Genomic DNA, 16,015 nt, shown 5'->3' with positions numbered 1-16,015 from the left:
ACACAGAACATTTGTTCATCAGAGAATGGGACAGATTCAGGAGAATCAGGAACTTTGGATCATGAACTACTGTCTAAACTCTGAATTCAAGTTCATTTCATGACTTACTGTGGAACATTCAGCTTGAAGAATGTCTAATGGACTGAATCGGAGAAACTGAACTAAAACATTTGGACTTTCTCCAGTTTTCTGGGTTTGTTTCTCGTACCGTAAACCTTCATTGTAAAGCATCTTCCTCCTTTATCAGCGATTGTCCTGGCGAGACAGTTATATCCTCCTTCATCCTGAACCATCACTCCTGTCAGCTGCAGGGAGGCGTTTCCTTTGGAGAACTGATCCTGGAACAGAGACGTTCTTCCTCTAAACCTCTGGTGCTGGTGTTCCAGGTGGTCCTTGTTGAGATAGTAGTAGTGAACTTCAGCTTGTGTTGGTTTCCAATACATCCAGTGAATAACTAGATCATCTCCAGGTGTAAAACTGCAGGGTAAAATGCAGCTCTGTCCAAACTGACAGTAGACCTCTGCCTCTGTGAACATCAGAGACAGATGTGTAAATGTTGAGCTGCACAGAAACACTTTTTTTAGGATGAGATTTAATGAAGGACATTTCTCAGATGATGCTGCAACATTTAGTGATTAGCAACAGTCTGGTCTGCTGGTCTGTTGCTTCGTAAAAATCATTTTAAATTTAATTTATATGTCAGCTTACAGGTAAAAAACAAAATACAAAACACAGTTACAATAATTAAACAGTACTTTAGTTCATAGAATTAAAAAAGTCAGTACAATCATAAATTACTTATGGTGGATATGCTTGTCTGAATAAGTGTGATTTGAGATTTTTAGTGAACTGAGGGGCTGAGTGTGAATCCCTGCCCTATCCCCCAACTAAAAACAGTATAGTGTGTAAATCAAATCAAATCAAACTTTATTTATAAAATAGCGCTTCTCATGCATTTTGTGCAGCTCAAAGTGCTTTAACATTAAAAACAGAAAACACACAACATTACAGTAAAAACCCAACCCAACCTTCACCCTTTCCACTCCCCTCCATTAAAACATATGACCCATGACAATGAATATTGACTATACAAGTGTTACGGCCCCAGTCCTTTTGGTGTGTGTATGTGTGTGTGTGTGTGTGGTTGTGTGTCTTTTGCAGAAGCCTCCACCACATTGGTTGACTTCACCTCCTGCAGGAGATGATTGCAGCTTTTTCCCTCCTCCAATCTCCAGGCTGGGCGGGAAGCATAAAAGCCTGGAGCAACCTATGTTCTAGTGGGCAGCTGAATTCCTGGGAGGAATCTGTTTGATCAGCAGACCCCTGTTGTTGGACTTGGCATTAGAGCCTGTTGGAAACGGTCTGGTTTTCCGCTCTGATTGTGATCTGTGTTTTTGGACTATTTTTGTATTTTAGTGATGTCCATCTAGTTAAATTTTCTTTTGGTTATTTATTGCATTAGTGCCTGAGCATTTAAGTTTGTTACCTTCTTTACTTTTGCAGCTGTCATTTAAATTAAACGGCTGCACTGAGAGCCATTCAACCTTTACCGGCTTAATATTATTTCTTTATGTTACCTATTTTCTCCCTCCCTCTGGGTGGGATGTAACAGCAAGTTTGAATCAATCAATCAATCAATCAATCAATCAATCAATCAATCAATCAATCAATCAATCAATCAATCAATCAATCAATCAATAAATAAGCAAACAAACAAGTAAGGCTTGGCTATGCTGTGAGGAAACAGTATTTGGGAATCTCTTCATACCAGGAGCCAGCTCGGCCATTGGAGCATCGCCACAGTGACCACCCAGACTCGGACAGCTGGAGTCCACTTCACAGCCATGAAGCTGCAAAATTAAACACTTCGCTCGCAAAATGCAGGACTGCTTGTGGTTCCTAGAATTAGTAAAAGTACGGTTGGAGGTAGAGCGTTTAGCCACCAAGCCCCTGTCTTATGGAATAAACTCCCAGCTCATGTAAGAGAGGCCGACTCAGTTTCTACATTCAAAGTTAGACTGAAAACATTCCTCTTTGGACAGGCTTATTGTCAGACTAGTTAGTATTCAGAGATTATTTAACTTAATGTTAATTTGTTTAAATTAAACTTAATAATAACTATTTCTTTTAAAAGGCTGCTAGAAGTTGAAGCTGGGGTAACTATGGTACACTGGGGTTCTGTCCTCTTTCCTGTTTTTACTTCTACCCTTCCTCTCCTCTATTCTTGACCATAATTTATCATTTAGTTCTCCATGCCTCTGTTTGGTGCAGTGCGATTCATGTATTGTCCCTCTTTTCCTCTCCCCTCCTGGGGAGTGGGAGTGCTTCCAGACTCCAGTTGGCTCATCCGTGCTCCAGTTCCTGACCGTTTACCTCGCCTTTGCTCCTGCTCCTACACCTGGCTGTGGATCCTGTCTCTGGCTCATCTCTGGCTCGTCTCTGCTCTGTACCTGACCGAGTACCTCGTCTCTGCTCCTGCTCCTACACCTGGCTGTGGTTCCTGTCTCCGGCTCGACTCGCGCCTTTGACTGTCCCGATAACCACGGCTGGATGAAGCTCGTCTGCTGGACTTTTATATATGTAGTTGTAGATTTAGATAAGTTAATTCTTCTCTAAGAGTTCTGGTAAATCGCCTGTCCGTCCTGGGGGAGGATCCCTCCTTCATGTGGGCACCCCTGAGGTTTCTTCGTTTTTTCCGGAATCCGGTTTTTTTGGGAGTTTTTCCTTACCGCGAAGGGGGGTCTAAGGGCAGGGATGCCAGTATAGCTTAGTCAGTTTGTTAGTTCATTTTAGTATTTTTCTATTGAACTCTTTGTATTCGTGATCCTTTTGATTTCATGTTTTACTTCGAAGCCCATCGAGACGACTGTTGTTGTGATTTTGGGCTATACAAATAAAATTGAATTGAATTGAATTGAATAGACCCCAGCCGCCCCAGCAAGGTCAAGAACTGCAGCATCAACCACTGACCAAGCCGGCAAGCCCTGGCAGAAAAGATCCCCACAAGAAACACTGGGGCTAAAATCATGATAAGATACTAAAATTAAAGATATAAGATAAATCTAAAAACATAAAACGGAGAATAAGATGCATAAAATTAAACTAAATACATAAAATAGCCTATAATAAAACTAATAGAATGAATTAGCAGTTAAAATCGATTAAAGGGAACTAAAGGTGACAGTGGCTCAGGTGGTTGAGCGGGTTGTCCAATGATCAAAGGGTGGGCGGTTCAATCCCCGCTCCCACCAGCCAAAATGTCGTTGTGTCTTTGGGCAAGACACTTCACCCTCCTTGCCTCCAGTGAGGCTCCACTGGTGTGTGAATGTGTATGAATGCTCCTGGTGATGGTCAGAGGGGCCGTAGGCCCGAACTGGCAGCCACGCCTCTGTCAGTCTGCCCCAGGGCAGCTGTGGCTACAACCGTAGCTTACCATCACCAAGTATGAATGAGGAGTGAATGAATAATGGCCACAATGTAAGCACTTTGAGCATCTGGAAAAGCGCAGATAAATCTAATCCATTATTATTGTTATTTAAAGGTAAATTAAAAAGGTGGGTCTTGAGCCTCTTCTTAAAAACCTTTACAGTCTCTGCGGCCCTGAGGCTCTCCGGCAGGCTGTTCCACAGGCGAGGACCGTAATGGCAGAACGAAGCCTCACCATAAGTTTTGGTCCTCACCTTAGGAACAACTAAGGCCGCCTTTACAGTGCATGGTTCAAGTGATCCAATTCCGATTTTTTCCTCTCATTTGGCACAGATCGGATATGATCGGTGAACGTGTAAGCAGGACAAAAGCACATGGATTCCGTTTTTCTCAGATCGGATACAGGCCTCTCTCATATGTGGAAATAAATCGGAAACGAATCAGATACGTGCATTTGGGTGTGCCCTGTAGGCAGACAGATCGGATATTCCCCAGTAAATGCGAGTCGTACGTCAGTGACGTCAATTCAGGACACCACCAACTGAGATCACGTGACTTATTCAGGTGCTTTTTGTGCGCTGATTTTGCTGTCAGCGTGTTACCTTTCAGCCTCAGGCTTCAGACCGTAGTTGGAAACCGCTGTTATGTCCGGTCCGGTCCCGGTCGGGACGCAAACGGTAACTAATGAAGCGGGACACCGATGCTATGGAACAGCAGGCTAGAAACCGTTTATTTCTTTGGGGGGCGTGTATGCTGGGGACCGTGTGTGTGTGTGAGCGCGTGCTTGCGTGTGTGTAAGGAGAGGAGAGAGGGGGACTGTCGGAGAACCCTAAATTAAAATAAGGTGTCTCGCCCAAAAGTTTTGGAGTCTTTCTTAACCCCCTCTGGAGGCTGAGGGTTCAGAACGGAAAAGTGAACCCCGTGGAAATCTCCCATGCGTTTCTGACCACGGTCGGAAAAGAGAAGTCATCGTGCAGGAAAGGTTCAACACTTGGATCAAACTGTTCGGACAGCACAACGTCTGCAAACACTTCCTCAATCAAAACTCAGAGAGAGCCGAGCAGCCCTCCCTTTTCCTCTCCCGTGCCCACAGCAATGCCTCTTTCCGTCGCCGCCTTGCCTCCATGACAATGAGAGTCACAAAAGTCCGAAAGAGGTCCGCGGAAGGCGGAAATACTGCTACGTAGTCCTCAGAACGTCCACGTTTGATAGTTTCAGCATTGTATAGTGTAAATGCAAAAATCAGATACGGGTCACTTTTAAAAGATGATGTAAGCGGGTCGTCAAAAAATCGGATATAGTCAGAAAATCGGATTTGGGCATCAAGACCGGCAGTGTAAATGCGGCCTAAAAGGCCAGCACCAGAGGACCTCAGGGTCCGGGAGGGCTCATATTTAAAAATAATATCATTTAAAATGCAGCGATTTTAAAACCGGTGTAATGTGTTCCCGCCCCCTGATCCTTGTCAGAACTTGTGCCGCTGAGTTCTGCAATAGCTGTAGATTTGAGATTGACTTTTTGGGTAAACCAGAGAGCAGGGCATTACAATAATCTAAACGACTGAAAATAAAAGCATGCATCAGCACCTCTGTGCTGGCAAGAGAGAGGAACAGTCGGACTCTGGCAATATTTTTAAGATGATAAAATCCTGTCTTAACAACATTTTTAATGTGTGGGATCAAATTTAGCTCAGAGTCAAAAAGTACACCAAGGTTTCTCACACATTGAGAGGGTTTAAAATTATGAAGATGTGGTAAAATCATCTCTCTCTTGTCTTCAGAACCGATGATTAAAACTTCAGTTTTGTCCTGGTTGAGCTGTAAGAAATTTTCTGCCATCCATGACTTTATATCTTAAATCCAGCTTAAAAGAGTGTTAACAGGTTCAAGGTCATCAGGAGACACGGCGATGTAAAGCTGTTTATCATCAGCATAGCAGTGAAAGTCAACGCCATGTCTCCTGATGACATCCCCAAGAGGAAACATATATAAATTAAACAGTATCGGCCCTAAAATCGACCCTTGGGGAACCCCACAACTTATTTCTCGAAGAGCACGTATCCATACTGACATAAAAGTGTCGATCTGTCAGGTAAGAGTAAAACCACTTAAGAACATTTCCAGAGAGGCCCACTAGACTCCTAAGTCTGTCTAATAAATGTGGTGATCTACTGTACTAGGATCCAGTAGCACCAGAACAGAAAGTTTCTGTAAGTCATAGTTTAATCTAAGATCATTAACGATCTTTAAAAGAGCCGTCTCTTTACTATGGTTTGTCTTATTTTCCTAAAATTTTTTGGGCATTTAAAAACTCATGCAGTTGAGTAGCGACACTTATTTCTATAATTTTACTTAAAAATGATGAGTTGGATACGGGTCTGTAGTTATCCAGATTTTTTGGATCTAATTGACTCTTCTTCAGAAGGGGCCTCACCACCGCCGTCTTACAGTCAGAGTGGAAGACCCCCGTCTGAAGAGAGCAATTTACTATACAGTAAACCCTTGTTTTTCGCGGGGGTTACGTTCCAGAAAAAACCCGTGATAGGCAAAATCCGTGAAGTAGAAACCTCTATTTTTTTTTAGCAATTATTATACAATTAAATACTCTATTATACATTGAAAAGAAAGAACAAACCATTTTACAAGCTCAAGCATTTGTTTCACAAATCAAAGTACTTTAAAAATGTTTTTTCAACAAATAACTTCTGTACTGTCAAATAATAATTTGAATCATCGATGTAAACAGAAGGCTTCAAATCGCGGAGATTAGCCCCGCCCACCGCGACCCGAGTAATTGGATTAAACGGGAGAAAATTTAAAATGATTATGAAAAAAATACAAAGTACAAACGGACAAATAGTGGCTCAGGTGTATTTCAATGCTCTTCAGTCTGAGAAGCTGCAGTGTTTTCTCCTTCTCAAGCCCGCGGTGCAGCTGTGTGTGTTTGTTCGGGAGAAGAACATAGTGATTGACAGTTGATGTTGCTCTTTTTCTATGGGTTTTAGAGAAACTTGAAATTTCAAGATGATTTGCATGTACGTAATTTGGAAAGCTGATTTACGTACGTGTACATATTAAACTGCAACATTATTGACGCGCAGGTAGAGAAGAAGCGGAGTGACTTTTTTAGCCAATCAGAATGCAGAACACAATGCACGATGCAAATCCGTGAAGTAGCGAAACCGTGAAAAGTAAACCGTGTTATAGCAAGGGATCACTGTATTTAAAAGCTATGACTCAAAGAATCCATAAAATGTTTTAAAAAGTGAAATGGGAATGGGATCTAAAAGGCAGGTTGTAGTGTTTACTTGGGATACAACTCGACCAAGCATCTCTGTATCAACCAGGACAAAACTCCCCAGTGTTTCTTCTGGTAAAGACAATGCTGGAGGTCTGTTAAGATCAGTGTTTTGCATGGATGAAATGTTTGATCTTGTAGCATTGATTTTACCCATGAAGTGGTCTGCGAAGTCCTCACATGCAGCATTATATGATGGCATGGAGGACTTGTTGAAGTCTTTGTTTATTAAAATATCAATTGTTTTAAAAATAAATTTGGGGTTGTTTTTATTTTCTGAAATGATTTTGGAAAAACGAGAGCTTCTGGCCCGTTTAACTGAGTTATTGTAGATTTTGAGTTGTTCTTTTAAAATGTCTTTATGAATTATTAATTTCGTCTTCCTGTATCTCCTCTCTGCTCTCCTGCAGTTCTGCTTCAGACCCTTAATGTCGTCAGTCTTCCATGGCATTTTAGGAGTGGCTCTTAATGTTTTTGTTTTGAATGGAGCCACTACATCTATGGAAGACTGAAGTCTGTTATTAAAATGATCAACAATAAAATCACAGGGTGCAGGTAAAATCTGAGCAGGATTTTGCTTAAAAACATCAATAAAACTTGCAGCCACTTCAGGAGTTAAATACCGCTTCCTCACAGTTCTCACTGAGGCTTCCTGCTGGATTTCACTGGTGACATTAAAAAACACACAATAATGGTCTGATATGGCCAAATCAACAACAGAGGACACCCCAGTGGACAGACCATAGGTAATGACAAGGTCCAGGGTGTGTCCTCTGTTGTGAGTTGGCTGTGTGACATGCTGTTGAAAATCCATGCTGTTTAGAAGATTTAAAAACTCACAGGCATAGATATCATAATTGTCAACATGCAAATTAAAATCACCAGTAATTAAAATCCTATTGTACCTAATATGAAGAGATGATAAAAATTCAGAAAATTCTTGGATAAAACAGGAAGGAGGGGTTGGTGGTCTGTTTACTGTGACAGTTAAAACAGGTGGGTCACCAGAAAGAAAAGCATGATGCTCAAATGAACAATGTTTACTAAGTAAAATATTTTCAGATTATATTGTTTTGAGAGCAATCGATGCTGTACCTCCACCTTTCTTTCCTCCCCTGATTGAAAATAAAAAGTTAAAATTAGGTGGAGAAGCCTCAGTGAGAATAGCTGGTGCATCAGAGCCAAGCCAGGTTTCAGTTAAAAACAAACAGGTTAAATCATGGTCTAAAATCAGATCATTAATGATAAAAGACTTATTTAAAAGTGATCTGACATTTAAAAGAGCCATCTTCATGGTTGTGGGTACAATCTGATGTGTGCATGTCATGGGTTTTGTGACTGATGTGTGAATTGGCCGGAGACATCTAACATGCGAGGCATATGGACATGAATGTAAATGATTTGAATGTCTATTGGTGATGCAGACTGGTATGTGATGCTGTATGGCAGAAAATGATGAGTCAGGGGTGTGTGGGTGTCCTGGTTCAACCGTCAGCTGGGGGTAGTATTGAAAGAACGGAGGGTGAAATCAAGGTTCATTCTGAGAAGACGGGAACCACTATTGTTAGGGTGTAAACTGTCTGATTTAAAGTCCCCTTGAATTTAAAAGCAATTAGGACACTACTTTAAAAAATGTATGTATATGGCAGGTACAACATCATAATTGATATGAGCATTTTGCATCGATTATTTATGTGTCCACTGTGCTTTGAAGACAAAAGCGTTGATAGTTTTCAATTATTTCAGCCATTTAAAAAAATCTTGCTCATTAAAAAGGTCTGTCAAGACAAGAAGTCATCCATTCATCTTGTTCTTGGAGGCATTTCTGGATGGCAGTGTGGATGTTGTTGAGAAAGATTTGATTTCCTTGTAATGTTAAAGTTAGTCCATCAGGTCTATACATTTTCTCATCATCAGGTGACAAACCTTGATGCTCCACTACATTGAACCGGTCAGTATACCTTCTCTTATTATAATTTTTAAAATGTTCCTCTTTTATTTTATTTATTTTTATATATTTTTCTTCTTTTATTTTATTTATTAAGTAATATTATTTTGTTCCTCAGGAAGCTCAGGGGCATGAGTGGTGGTTCTGGACCTCCTGCCCTCGGGTGCGGCGCGGTGCCCCTTCCTTGCTGACTGTCTCTATGCACTGGCGCTGTCGCTGTCTCTGTCTGCGGCTGCCCTCTGGTTTCCCGGTCACCCTGGGAGGTGAGGCGCCTACTGCGGCTGGCTGGGGGGCCAGTCGCTCGGGGGCAGCCTCTTCCCCCGGTTGTGCCCATCCGCCTGCTCCTCCCCGCTCCCACCCAAAGAAATGTTGCACACAGGCACATAGGGCTCCGGGAACTGGATGGGTGGGACATGCTGGCGGGGCTCACTGGAGGTGTCTCTCTTTGGGTCTTCATCTGCACCTGGCCTCCATTCCACTTTTACTTGCATATTAGACACATTGATTCATCTGGGTTCTTGTGGGGATGGTCTGGTGGAGGGGGGTACAGTGAAACATCTATGCTCATTTTTCACTGGTCCCCCTCACATTTTTTTTACTTCCACTTAAATTAGACACAAACACTGTATGTTAGCAGCACACACACAACAAATACACACTACACACAGAGATCCCGTCGGACGGTTCAGGCTTCCACGGTGTGCATTAAAAAGTGATAATGCATACTTTGTTGGGCATTAACCCGCTTATACCATGGTAACTTACAAAAGCAATGAATATTAACCAGTTTTAAGTCTTTAATTCTTTTTTTTTTTCCCCAGATTTGGATCGCTTTTCTCACAAAAAGCGTACTATTTGTTCCCTGGTGCGGCGTTTAGAGAGAAAGTTTATCTCCTACTGCTTGTTTTTGTCCAGATAATGAAGCTAAAGGTTGTTTTAAAGAAGTCGGCGCAGTGATACAAAACATTAGAGCTAGGTGACCAGAACTTCTTTTTTCACTGTGCGGATATCCAATATATATATATATATATATATATATATATATATATATATATATATATATATATATATATATATATATATATATATATATATATATATATATATATATATATATATATATATACAGTGATCCCTTGCTATAACGCGGTTTACTTTTCACGGGCCGTGTCCGAATTACCGCCCTAACCACTATATAGTGCACTATATAGTGCGGTCGCCATTTTGTAGTGCTGTCCGAATCTACAGTTCAAAAATCATGTGCACTAGAAATTTCCCAGAATTCTCTACGAAAAACCAGTGTGGATCGATGCTCACTCGATCGGCGAATATTGCCCAGAATGCACTGCGTTCATACCAGAATGCATTGCGTGTGACCCACAATACACTGCGTTTGAATTATTCGAAGATGGCGGACGGTTGCGCTAGAAAGAGGACTTAAAAATGTAAGTATATTTAAAAGTATCTTTTATATGTTGTAAAATATATTTGTAAATACGTAAGATGATGTGTTTAATATGTTATATTCCTCAATCGACTATCTACATTGTTTTGAAGCTCATCAATTTCGGTAATGCTAAAGCTAACGCTAGCGCGAATTAGCATTGAAGGCTAAAAACAAACGCTGTTGATATTACATAAAAAAATGAGTGAGTTCTAACCGTAGTAATAAGTTATTAACACATTTTTAAAATGTGTTTATATATGTAGGGACTGACGAGGATGAGGAAAATCTGATCCATCTGTGGATGGAGAAAGATAGCCTGTTTGTTATCAGGCAAGCTCGTGCCGGATGGGAGTGAGAGACACTTGATCAGATTTGTATTTATTTATCATTAAACTGTAATCGTTGTCATGTTGGGGTAAAGGTTGTTGTTGAAAGAGGAGAGGAGGAAAGAGCAAGAAGGGACAAAGAGTGACAGGAGAGTCTGTTAAGCTTACCTGAGTTTAAAATATTGTTCAAAAAATGTAACATCGTCGTTGTTTTTGCAATTTGTTTAATAAATGCAGGAACAAAAATGAATTATTTACATGTATTATTTAAATCTGAGGATTTTCATATAAATATCAAATGTACATATTTACATTTTCGTTTTATATGTTAACATTTATTTTATACATCTTAACAATAATCCTGGTTTTCTAGAGTCAGGTGTGTCACAGTTGGAGCTAAAAGGAAAGCAGAGATCTGTCCTCGCAGACGGACGCCACTTTACCCGTCCTACTGGTTCCTGCTGTGGTTCAACATCTGTGGCTCCCAGCAGTCCCCTTCACCGATGCACAGATTGTGCAGAACTGAACTGCAGGCAATGATTTTCATTGCAAAGGTTGGTTTTACTTCCAGTGCCCCAGAAATATTGCTCTCCTCCTCATTTGCCAGATGCTCTCTCTCCACCACAGAGCGTGCCTTGGCGTGGTGCTGGTTGTAACGGGCCTGAACCACATTCCTCATGGGTCCCTGTAGGGTGTCAGCAGCGTGATGGGATGAAGAATGCAGGGATACCCACCATCACCCAAAAGGATCCTTCAGGTGGGTAATGTTTGATTTACATAAATTGGGCTTTTACTTAGAACCTGTGAACTGTGGACTGATCCTTGATTCCCAACAAAAATATCTCTAAATTTGGCATTAGAGTCACGTACAGCCTGCAGTTGAATGGAATAAAAAAGCTTCCTGTTAAAATAACAAGCTGCATTTTCTTTTAGGGCCTTTATTCTTAAGTGGCAGCCATCGATACTCCCTACGACCTTTTGGAAGGTGGAAGACTCAGCGAGCTGCTAAAAAACCTGAGGTGACTAATGGCAGTTCATTCCCACTGGATGCTGGGTGACCCTGCTCATCAGCTGGAGGATGCGGTCTGCCGTCCTGTGGACAACGTCGCTTACAGTGGACCGTGTCATGTCAAAGGCCCTGGCTACCACACCGTAAGATGTGCCACATGCCAGCCAGAAAAGAAACACCAGGACCTCAGTCTCCTGTGCCCCCCCCCAGAGTGTGAGGAACCCAAAGCTGCTCCACCAGATGCTCAATGGTCCTGCGGGTCAACCGATCTGCGGGTCTGCCGGTCTGGTCTTGTGTCGGACTGAGCGTCAGCGTGAAGGGCCACGACAGACACCTTTATGTTGGCAAAGCAGTAGAGATGTGGAAAACCCTGTAAAATAGAAAAATAATTATTTTGTTGAGAAAATTAAATCTGATTTTTTTGAATGTTTCATTTTATTCTGATGTCTTACATTTTAGTTTATGACGTATTTATAAATGCTGGAAAATCTCGTGGTTTTTTTTGGCTGGGTTTTTGGATTTTTATATAAATATTTAAAAATTAAAGTATTTTTGTTTAAAACAAGTGATATGGTTTGACTCTGAATAAAAAATACTAAACTTTGAACTCACAAGTGTTTTATGTAGTTGGACTATACAGTTCATAGTCCAGTGTTGAAAAATGTTAAACTCTTACCCAGCAGACTGTGTAACCTTGAGCACAATTAGTGACAAATGCCTAAATTGAACTAATAAAAAACTTTAAGTTTAACTCACAAGTTGTTCATGTCTGGCCAGGGCATCCAGAGTAAATCTTCTGAGACGTCTGCTTCTCCTCCTTGCCGTCCTGTGATGGTGCATATCTGCTCGTTTTTGGTTTGATCCCATGAAAACGGTGGAATTATTGCCAGGAACACGGACAGATTCATATATAAAGCTATTTTCAGTAAGGTAGAAGAGAAAACTACAGAAAAAAATGCCTCCTCGCATGAGCCCATAAATCGTTCAGCGGCACAAAAATAAATATTGCCATGGAGTAATAACATGGGAGTTTATCTATCAACAAATACATAAAATCACCACCAATGTGTTTGTAATTTTATTATTTATAAATCAGCCACATTTTCCATGATCAGAACACAGCAGATTCATAAATAGTCATCATAAAATGTTCATATTTATTGTATTTTTAATTTGACAACTGGGTGTCATTCTCCGCGTTAAATAGAAGTAGTTCCCCTCCAGACCAGGTGGTGGCGGTAATGCGCCACTTTGTTTCCGTGCCAAGCGCCATTTGAAAACACCCGAAAGAGAAAACTAGTGAGCACGGGTGTCCGAATTGCTTTGAAAATTCAGAGAACTATATAGAGAACTATATAGTGCCGCACTATATAGGGTTTTAGTAGTTAGGGGTTAGGGCGGTAATTCGGACACAGCCACGGTTTCGCTACTTCACGGATTTGCATCATGCATTGTGTTCTGCATTCTGATTGGCTAAAAAAGTCACTCCGCTTCTGCTCTACCTGTGCGTCAATAATGTTGCAGTTTAATATGTACACATACGTAAAACAGCTTTCCAAATTACGTACATGCAAATCATCTTGCAATTTCAAGTTTCTCTAAAACCCATAGAAAAAGAGCAACACCAACTGTCAATCACTGTGTTCTTTTCCTGAACAAACACACAACTGCACCGCGGGCTTGAGAAAGAGAAAACACTGCAGCTTCTCAGACTGAAAAGCATTGAAATACAACTGAGCCACTATTTGTCCGTTTGTACTTTGTATTTTTTTCATGATCATTTTAAATTTTCTCCAATTTAATTCAATTACTCTCGGGTCGCGGTGGGCGGGGCTTATCTCCGCGATTTGAAGCCTTCTGTTTACATCGATGATTCAAATTATTATTTGACAGTACAGAAGTTATTTGTTGAAAAAAAAACGTTTTTAAAGTACTTTGATTTGTGAAACAAATGCTAGAGCCTGTAAAATGGTTTGTTCTTTCTTTTCAATGTATAATAGAGTATTTAATTGTTTAATAATTTTTTTAAAAGAATAGAGGTTTCTACTTCACAGATTTTGCCTATAACGGGTTCTTTCTGGAACGTAACCCCCGCGATAAACAAGGGTTTACTGTATATATATATATATATATATATATACACACACACACACAGCGAGAAAATAAGTATTGAACACGTCAACATTTCTCTCAAAAAACAAAAACAAGCCTCCCAAAGTTCACGATGCAACCACAGCCTCACCCCACCTCCCCCACACTACACCACCCTCTAAAACCCATCTCACCCAACACGTTCCTCAATCCCTTCTCCCGTATCCTCTCTGATGCCCCACCCCCTCGACTACTTTTGTTTATTTCTGGCTAATGTGTTACTTTTGTTTGTTGATGGGCGATGTAGACGGTGGGCGTGTCATTTGGGAGGTGTGATGAATGCAGGTGTTATAAAAGCATCATTGGAATCAGTGCAAAATAAAAGAGCTATAAGGAAGCATATTGTCTTCATCGGGACGTATTAAAGATGCTGAAGAGGAGCTGGGTGCAGAAGCAGAGGACTTGGCTTATTTAAGCATAATATATTTTATATTTTATTCCATTATATATTTCAAGCATAATTGCTGAAATTCATTACATAGTTTCAGAGTTTATCAGACAAAAATATAAATATAATAATAATAAAAAGAAATATAATAATTCAGATAAAACTCAAATACTTTTCTGCTCCTTTAGGCAAATTATTTACACACTTGTTTGATTTCTGTCAAAAACAAATTGTTATTTCTCTTACCGCACTCAATCCGAATGGTTAAGAGGCTTGTATTTTTATGAGTGATGGTGCTGGTGAAACACTGATATCTTCCTTCATCCTGAACCATCACTCCTGTCAGCTGCAGGGAGGCGTTTCCTTTGGAGATCTGATCCTTGAACAGAGACGTTCTTCCTCTAAACCTCTGGTCCTGGTGTACCCAATGGTCCTTGTTGTCATGGTAGGAGTGAACTTTAGCTTTTATTAGTGTCAGCTGAATCCAATGAATAGCAGGATCATCTCCAGGTGTAAAACTGCAGGGTAAAATGCAGCTCTGTCCAAGCTGACAGGAGACCTCTGCATCTGTGAACATCAGAGACAGATGTGTAAATGTTGAGCTGCACACAAACACTTTTTCTCATAGGATGAGATTTAATGAAGGATATTCTTCAGATGATGCTGCAACATTCAGTGATTAGCAGCAGTCTGGTCTGTCATGTCATGTAGACTCTGAGAGGGAAAAAAAGAGTTAAATACGTGAACATCTGTTAGAAGACAAGACAGAGCCAGTAACAATGACGTCAGTTAGTTACTGAATTTAACAACTTTGCTAGAAGCTGTTTAACATTTGAAATAAACCTAAAGATGTTTTCTGTAACAACTTTATCAACACCTTCTCAATGTTGTGCTCTTTTGTTTGTATGTTAGGATTGATAAACTGCTGTAAACATTTTTGATGGTCTGTCTGTCAATGTCAATATTTTTAGTTATTTCTAATTTTTTTTCACAGTTTATCTTTTTTCTTTCGTTCTCATCTTTTTCTTCTCTGTGCGAGCTGGCTGTGGATTCTGAAGGGCTCCGCCCAATCACATTTGGCTTTAAATGCAATTTTTAATGAACAATTTAATTTACAATTTGATAATGCAACTTAAAAATGCATTTTTTAATTTAGAATTCAGTATGCAGTTTGACCATTCATTTTATTTGTATTTTGTTATTCACTTTAAAATAGTAAAAACTAACATTTTAATAGATGGTTTGCTTTAAATTCATTTTAAGGAATCTTAAAATCTATTGCATTGCAATAGATTTCGAGCTGTTTTTCTGTAGAAATTCAACATAAATTGCAAACAGCGCCCCCTGGTGTATTGCATTTTCATTTGCATAGCATCACTCTTTATGTGTTAAAATTCAAATTGAAAGGCAAACTGTCAGACACTTATCAGGGCGGGGCCTATCAAATTCCTAAATTAATTAAATCCACTGTCTTTGGTCGATCAGATAAAAATATTAAAGATTAAAATATAATAACAATAACAATAACCAAAACTTGGTTCATCCGCGACAAAGACGGTGTCTTTGAATTGGAAAACTATGAACTTAACTATGTGAACAGAGTAAACAAAAAAGGTGGAGGAGTTGCAATATATGTGAACAAAATACTAAGTTTACAGTAATTGATAAATTGTCAGTTGCAGTGGATGGAATACTGGAATGTCTCACAATTGAAATATGTAACGATTCAGGGAAAAATGTCATTATAAGCTGTGTCTATAGGTCACCAGGGTCAAGCCTAGAAGTGTTCAGTAACTGGAGGGGAAAGATGTTTATAAATAACAAAATATTACAAATCTGTGGAAAATTTAAAATGGATCTGATAAACCCCATCAAAAACAAAAAGCAACCAACGACTTTATCAGCAGAATGTATGGAATCATTTTCTATCCAACCATAGCAAGACCCAGCAGAATCACTACTCAAAGTGCTACTCTTATTGATAACATATTTACAAATAATATAGAATACATTCATATGAGTG

General features: G+C 40.0%; 1 protein-coding gene and 2 long non-coding RNA genes across 4 annotated transcripts in view; 2 read left to right on the top strand and 1 right to left on the bottom strand.

Annotated features, from left to right (window-relative positions):
- LOC105353610 (hemicentin-1) overlaps positions 1–16,015 on the bottom strand; it is a 98,379-nt gene that overhangs the window by 58,665 nt on the left and 23,699 nt on the right. The window contains exons 2-3 of the mRNA XM_078938823.1: positions 14,239–14,559; positions 209–526 (exon numbers count right to left, since the gene is read on the bottom strand). Coding sequence (XP_078794949.1) covers positions 209–526; positions 14,239–14,559 — 639 coding nt within the window. The remainder of the gene's footprint in view (positions 1–208; positions 527–14,238; positions 14,560–16,015) is intronic.
- LOC144988441 (uncharacterized) lies at positions 1,870–2,836 on the top strand. Its single transcript, XR_013652365.1, has 2 exons — positions 1,870–2,049; positions 2,135–2,836. It is a non-coding gene; the product is annotated as an uncharacterized LOC144988441 (long non-coding RNA).
- Positions 9,847–12,060, top strand: LOC144988440 (uncharacterized). Of its 2 annotated transcripts, XR_013652363.1 has the most exons (4): positions 9,847–10,116; positions 10,382–10,998; positions 11,072–11,201; positions 11,378–12,060. It is a non-coding gene; the product is annotated as an uncharacterized LOC144988440 (long non-coding RNA). The 2 variants fall into 2 exon arrangements; XR_013652361.1 differs by having other exon boundaries at positions 10,382–11,201.

This window comes from Oryzias latipes, chromosome 20 (assembly GCF_053564925.1).
Source record: "Oryzias latipes strain Hd-rR chromosome 20, Olatipes_Hd-rR_3.1".
Taxonomy (NCBI): domain Eukaryota; kingdom Metazoa; phylum Chordata; class Actinopteri; order Beloniformes; family Adrianichthyidae; genus Oryzias; species Oryzias latipes.
The sequence above is the reverse complement of the archived record's forward strand: the minus strand, read 5'-3'. Positions and strand labels throughout refer to the sequence as shown.